Source organism: Coccinella septempunctata, chromosome 4 (assembly GCF_907165205.1).
Source record: "Coccinella septempunctata chromosome 4, icCocSept1.1, whole genome shotgun sequence".
Classification (NCBI taxonomy): Eukaryota; Metazoa; Arthropoda; class Insecta; order Coleoptera; family Coccinellidae; genus Coccinella; species Coccinella septempunctata.
The window spans coordinates 15,928,845-15,936,575 of record NC_058192.1 but is presented as its reverse complement, the minus strand read 5'-3'; the positions used below and the strand labels follow the sequence as shown (position 1 = coordinate 15,936,575).

The 7,731-nt window shown below is 38.1% G+C and overlaps 1 protein-coding gene across 4 annotated transcripts in view; it reads right to left on the bottom strand.

Moving 5' to 3' along the window:
- Positions 1-259: 259 nt before the first annotated feature.
- Positions 260-7,731, bottom strand: part of LOC123311921 (neuroligin-4, Y-linked-like) — an 82,892-nt gene continuing 75,420 nt past the window's right edge. For all 4 annotated transcript variants that reach the window (XM_044896050.1, XM_044896051.1, XM_044896049.1 and 1 more), the window contains exons 7-9: positions 4,388-4,539; positions 4,080-4,198; positions 260-2,938 (exon numbers count right to left, since the gene is read on the bottom strand). In XM_044896050.1, coding sequence (XP_044751985.1) covers positions 810-2,938; positions 4,080-4,198; positions 4,388-4,539 — 2,400 coding nt within the window. In that variant the 3' untranslated portion in view covers positions 260-809. The remainder of the gene's footprint in view (positions 2,939-4,079; positions 4,199-4,387; positions 4,540-7,731) is intronic.

Below are 7,731 nucleotides of genomic sequence, written 5' to 3'. Positions count from 1 at the left end.
AATGCCATGTCTTAGCTCATGATGCGGAGAAATTAATGAAATTTCCATAGACCTCAGGAATTTCAAACAGCCAAACATATTTTATTTCTCAATGAAAATTTTGATCCATAGGACCATAGCCGTATGGTACTGATATCTGATATCTCATAACCATGCAACAATCAATAAAGAATGTTGGGAATTTTAGAATTCAAAGAATAATCTTCCACTTCTTCGAGGAATAGGACAAGGTTCAGTTAAAATAAAGGAACACTTTTTATCAAATCTCTTTATTCAGGTATCAAAATAATACATTGTGCATAGTGTTCTGATATAATATGAATACTGTATGTACAAATTATGCTAAGCTCATTCTGAGACTGACAAATCCGTTCTTCAGCCTGCCCAAAATCATTTAGGTACAACTTGTCATGAAAAATGTCGAATATTGTCAATTGTATTTGGCACACTTATATTATCAGGCAGGAAACATTTACGCCTCTAATAATAAGCCCCTATTTAACCTTATAAATCTCACTCAATCGCATTTGTGTCTTAATCACAACGAATGATATGAAGCTCTAATTGAAGATCCCCTCATAATAATACAAAGACTGACACGTGAAGCTCTATTGATCGTGAATCAATTGCTCAGCATGTCAGGACATTGATTTATGACATATTTGGAAATGCCCCAATGCTTTCAGTGAATATATTATGGAACAGCGTGCATCAGGCAAATTTGGCATGAAAGAACAAGAATTTTTCAGATGGATTCCACAGTGGCTTAATGAGACCGCCGAGATAGCGAATCGATGAGATGCTCATTATCAGTCTTTTCTTTTAGCTACAACAGTTCCGGTGTCTGATTCTTCGGAGGGAGATGTTTCGGAGCTAGAGTGACTTTTTCCATCGTTGTTTTGACTCCTAACAGGCGTAGGAATCATTGGCAGTCTTTGAGGTCTCTGATCCCTTCGATCTTTTTCATTATTCTCTACAATTTTAGATAACTTCGGGTCATCTTTTTCAGTCTTTGTTGGTGAAAGATGATGTCCGGGCATATTATCAGTAGCTGTCACTCTGGGGATAACCCTTGATTTCGGATCACTCATTTGTCTAACTATTTTAGGCCTTATCACAGTCTTAGGTTCGGGTTTCTTGATCGGATTTTTCGGATCTGTCGTAACAATAGCAACACGAGCAACTTTCTCTGTACTTGTGTCAGTTTTCTTCAGAGCACTGAGAGAACTGTAAATTGGATTAGTATCAAGAGTATCTTTATTCTTGATTTGGTTTTTAGGAATAAGGGGTCCTACGTAGAGATTATTGTAGGTAAACTCTGGCTCAGGGGAAGAAGAATTCTCTTCCAGCAAAACTGGGGCGGAATTACAGACTAACTCATCTGGAGGTTGAGTCTGAGGCTTTCGCCCTAGAGTCGAGGTTGTTCTTACTGGTGGGGCAGGAGGCATTTTCATTCTGTGCCTCAAGTCGTTAATAGGAACACTCAAATTGGGAGCCGGCATTGATCTCCTCTTCTGCGCCAGAGATTCTTTCGTTGGATAGTCAGGTAGAACTTTAGGGAAGTTCCTCCTTTTTATTGTCATGAGTGACTCTTCTGGACTGAGTGGCCGGGTAGATTTCTTTTCATCGCAAGATGTCACGTTAACATCCACCTCAGGATCGAATGTTTTCAGTTTTTTGGTTTTACTGGATACGTAAATATCCTCGACAGGATCAGATTTTGAATGGGAATGGGATATTTTGACAATTGTCGGTTGGGAGATCAGGCTTGTTACACTTTTAGTCAAATCTGCAATTTCTTCGACCGCTTTCGGCGAAAAATCTTCCATGGTTGCAGACCTTCTCAGGGGTGATTTAGAAGAACTTGCGCCTAAATCTAAAGATTTGGAAAGTTCTATAGGTTGCTGGGCAAGGACGCTTGGACCTCGACCTGACGGGGTTGCATCTATAGCAACAGAAACTTTATCACGCCTTCGGGAGTCTTGTGAACTATTGTGGCTGTTTTGTTTCAGTATGCCCTGCTTAGCCTTACCAATATTTTCTGCTGGTTGAATTGCAGGACTCACGGGTCTTGTTGGACTTCTTCCTAGAGTAGAACTTTCAGAATATTCATCTTGCCTCAGAGATAAAATTTCTCCAATATTAGACTTGAGTATCTTATTTTTAGTGTCAGTTGCATTATTTCTTGGTTTCTTCAAGTCTTTTGGGCTATTTTTAAGAGTTATTCCGTTGGCTATCCAATCCTTCACCTTGGTATGCGCGTCTATGGTGCTATTCGATAATTGCCGCACTAGTTTGTGCTTTTTCGAGTTTTGACTCCCTAATTTCACTGCTTCATAGACATCATCGCTTTTGGAGGATTTACTTATCATTTTAATCAACCCTCCGCCATTAGCGACGAAGGCTTGACCATCCCCGAATATATTTTTCTTGTCTGGATTCTCTACATCACTGTCAATCATATCAGGAACAATTTCAGGTTCTTGGTTCTTTTTCACCATATAACATTTGTAGTAGAGCGCCATGAACACAAAGAAGTTGACTAAGAGGAAAACTCCCCCACATATAACAATAATGTTCATTGTTGTGGCTTTTTGAAGCTCTGATGGATGATGTTGCGAATTTATCACAGTGCCATATACAACTTTGTTTAAAGTGTCCGGTCTATCTGTACCCTCCTCCAAGACGTTACCGTATGGGGGTTCTTCATCGGTGTGTCCAATTGTTGGGTAAGATTCTGAAGTTGGATTGTTGTGTGCGAAGGGATATGGATATCTTAATATAAAGGGAGGTGTGCCCTTTGGTCGTTTCGGAGGTTGCTCAGTAGTAGTTGTTATTTTCTGTTGCACACTGAGATTTTCTAAAATTCTTGGGAGATCCTCGTTCCAAAACTTCACTTTCTTCAATCTGTAGCGAGTGAATGTGGCAATTGGAATATCTGAAAACATATAATGAAAGGGATAACGGTTTGACAAGAAGGCAATGAATAATAATAAGAATTAATTCAGATGCATACCACCCGCCGATAGGAATTCGACAGGAGTTACTATCGGAATGAGCTAACCAATATGCCATCGTCAGGGCCACCAAATAGTGCTTATATTCCATGGAGGGTACTCTATTTGGTGGCCCTGACGAATGAAAATTCATCATCCCTTATCTCATTTTATACTGTTGCAGATGTATGCACCCCGCCGATACGAATTCGACAGGAGTTACGATCTGAATAAGCCAGCCATTATGCCATCGTCGCGTCAGGGCCACCAAATAGAGTACGCTCCATGGAAGAAAAGCACTATTTGGTGGCCCTGGCGATGGCATATTGGCTAGCTCATTCAGATCGTAACTCCTGTCGAATTCGTATCGGCGGGTGGTATGCATCTGCAGCAGTATCAAATGAGATAAGTGATGATGAACTCCTCCAGAGTTGGTTGAGTCAGTGAATACTGTTTCATTAGAATTATTTCCAAAAAAATCAAGAGAAAAGTACGAATATACATATAAACGTTTCATGAACTATCGCAAGAGTAAAAACACGAGTTCTTTCTCGGAAAATGTTGTAATGACATACTTCTTGTTAAATGACATACTTCTTGTTAAATGACATACTTCTTGTTAAATGACTGCAAATAGAACGAACTGATTTCAAAATGTAGTCTGCATTGCATCGAGATTTTCAAAATATCAATTAATTCTTTACAGACAACGTGTTTTCAATCATTTATGTAGAACACTAACAAGGGTAAGGAGATATGGGGAAATTTGACTTTTTCTCTGAGAAATTTTGTCTGGAATGTCGAAATTTCCTAGCAATTTTCTTTAGTTTTGACGTAAAAAGTGACACTTTTTAAAACTCATTGATGCTTTGAAACGTCACAACTGATGATTAAAAGATACTCGCTTCCATAGTAACAGAGTGAAAAATTGAATAATTCCGTCACCCTCGTTAGCATTTGTGTGAATTTTTCAGTTTAAAAGACTATTTTAGCAAAAGTGGACGAATTTCTAAAAGTCGTTAGTGATTGATAACTGCTATTGATTGAGCCTAAGTTGGTAAAAGGTTGTATCAATGAGCTCACCAAGTAAAAAATAGCTTTGGTATTCTTTTGTAAACTGCGGCCAATATTGCATTTTCTGGAGAACTTCACTTTCGTCCTGCGATTGATGATCCTCTCCTTCAACGAACGCGTTTGGATTCCTGTAAAAATCTTCAGTTGTTAAACAACTAATTTCACCATCACAAACATCAAAACCATATCCTAATCTTCAGCATAATCCAAATCAATTAGTAGCGTTCACAACAATGGCCCGATCGTGAGATTGGCCGCATTGAGATAGCTCGTTTCGCTATCTAAATTGAGTCGTCATGGCATTGAATCACACTTACCCCCCATATGCGAAATTGCGGATATACGTCATGATCACCTTCGAGAACAATACCTCGTCCTTTGTGTAATTATCCACGAAATGAAAGCTGCTGCCATCTAGCGGAACGCCGAATACGTAGGGTAACTCTTCCCCTGTCGATGTTTTGCCTCGCTGAAAAAGAGTTTAATTAGTTAGAATAGGGAAATTCTGGATTGCTTATACACCACTTGTAAGTGATGTGATAGTTTCCACGTAATTACAGATAGATGAATGAATTTGGGCACTATTCGACTAATGAACGTTTCGAATACAAGATCATTCCATTATTATTATTATTATTCGAATTATTTCTATGTACCGTAGATTCGGGTGACTTGGGACGATTGTTGAATTCAACTTGTCATATTTTCAAAACGGTGACCTATTTTTATCTGAAAAAGAGGTTCGAATATGCTCTATGTGTCAGACTATAGATTAGGATATATAACATACTTCAGAATTAGGATATAAATTTTGAAAAAAACAAAATATGCTTGTCCCAAGTCACCCACCGATTTGGGGGACTTGGAACACAAGTTAAAATCTATTGATTTCTTAACTCTCAAATGAAATAGGTGAGTTGGGACGGTGTATAGTTTTAAAAAATTAGAAATTGTGATTATATAGTTGAAATTCGGTAAGGAGATTAAATGATGAACCCCTGTTACAGCGAAAGTAAATATATTGCAACTCAAATGTAAAAAAATTAAACAAAACAAGAGAACTTTGATTTCTTTCATTCTTGGGTGATTTCTTTGTGGAAATAACGTAAATAGAAATATCCTGCGACAAATCGGCATATTTCCTGCTGTCAATGCGCCGCTTGTATCTATTCGGCATTGTCCCAAGTCACCCTATGAAACAACAAAATAAATTAATGAGATCCGTGTTTCCGTTTGATTAGTAAGCAACCTTGTTTCATGACATATCTGATATTCCAATATCCCACGTATCCAGAAAAAAAAACACAATTCACAAAGTGACAGTACAGGACACTAGAAAGTATAAGGGCCATAAAGAACGCGCTTTTTCTCTCCTGAATTAATTAATTTTCCTGTCAATTCAAACGCCCTGGTCACAGCAACTCAACAGAAATTAATTCTTAAAATTACCGAAAAGACGCTACACAATTTTATAAGTTTGTCCCTTCACTCATTAATCGTAAGAAACAAAGAAATCTGCAAGGGGGTTCTCAAGTTACAGGACCCCAAGTCACCTGAATCTACCGGTACTTATTTGAAATGCAAAATATCCCGTGATTTTGCATTTCAAGTACTTTTTTGAAATGTATTTACTCTTAAATTTGAAATAGGTAATTCTTTAGAGTATTTTGTATTACTACAACAGTGAGGCAGGAATGCAATGCCAAGAATTTTATCATTGACAAAATTTCGAAATGCTGTAGTAAGTTTTTGATTTCGAATGAAAACTTGGCACTGATCGATATACTATATATTATTTTTATACGTCTTCGATCATAATAGAAATTATTCATATTGAAAGAATGTATTGAGCCATAAATTCTAGGCTACGGGTTTCAATGGGTTTCATATATCCTCTCAACATGAATGAATCGTTCCCACAATGATCCAGCTTGCACTCTCGATTCTCGTCTGCCTGTCATTCTTCTCGCTTGATTGCTGTTCATTTCTCGCACAAACGTCGCTCTGGAAGACGGAAGTGGATGTTAATTAAATCGGGAGAAGAGCTGACGTGCATGTTTTATTTCATCGTATTCGTTGGTGACACCTCTGCTGAGTAATTGTTATTATCTACAATTCATCCAGTGAACGCTAACAATAATTTTCCCCAATAGTGTGGAGCCAATGAAGCTGCTCCATGCAATACCGCAGAATAACCCAACCACGTAGAATCAAAGGCTTTCGTCAGCGGCTTTGATCTGTGTTCCTGTTTCGAACAACCCCTGATGATAGATTTTGGCACCCTTACTTAATAAGCAAGAAAATCGAAAATGTACAATAGGAAAATCTAGGGATTTTCAATTTCTGGGGAATATCAAAAATTCATATTTTTCATTCCACAACTGAAATTATGAAATAGTGGACAGTGTCAATATTTTCGGTTTTAAAATGTCAGGTCGAATGCATGCACAGCGATGATAGCTCAACTGGATTCTCGAGCAATAGGAATTGCGTGAAGATTTCGGAGGTGTCCTTTCAATTTCAACTCTTGGAAGACCAAAAAAGCCTTGGAGGACATTGCGGGTTCCTAGTTTTGGTCGATGGCGAAGAAAATCGCAAATATTTTTTCTAATCCAGTTCTCTTTTAAGAAAGAGCACACTTTTTCGATTTTGGATACATGAATTGGGAAATCTCCAACACTACCAACTGTTTCATATAAGATGAGGGATATACGTATACTTCGTCGTGTGCTTGATAGACTTAGTTCCAAGAAAAGAATTGGACCAGACGGGATGCTATAGTGCTGCAGAAATGTTCGCAAGAGCTGACACTTGTTATTTGTAAATGGTTCATCATATGTCATGCAAGCAAGTTCTGATACTTGGAGGAGTGCACAAGCCCAGTCCATACCAAGCAAGAGGAGAAACTACCGCCCAACGGCCATAATATACGATTTGTTAAGCGTCACGGAAGCAGCATATGATCTAGGGAAAAAATGAAACCTAGAGAGGCGTGATCTCATTACTGACAGACCATATCATTTCCGCAATGACCAACAGGTGATCTCATCAAACTTCTTATGGTTTTTCTGATTCTGGGCTAATTGATGAGAAATATTCCTCATGCCTTTTAGTGGTCGTAGCTTGTGGCAGGTCTGTTGGATTGCTGTAGTGTGCCAAGGCTTAGTTTTGTAACCCATCCTCTTCCTGATCCACATAAGTACTATTCTCATTCTCAGCTTCGCGGATGACTGGCTTGTTGATGCCTTCGATCACTAGTGGCACACATTGAACGTTTAATCTATCTTGTAATTTTTTCTTGTGAACTTGAATTCATAGCTTCTCATTTTCAGTTGTTTCAGCTAAGACAGTCCATACATCTCCTTGGCTTGATTGGCAATTCTTGCGTCTGTTGAGGGAAACAATGGCCAAAAATGCATTGAATGGTGAAGCCAAGATATATCATTCGTTACAATTTACTGATTATGGTATTTATTATATTCGTCGTGATCAAAATGATGTGAGGTATTCTCATTGATTGAAAAGCTCGTGCGTTTATTTTTTTGTCAAATAATTTTGAGGCACTAAATTGAAAGTGTCATTGCATTCAACATTTTTATAAAAGCAAACACAATATTTATGCATATCGAATAATTAACACAAAATTCATCTCTCCCTCTTT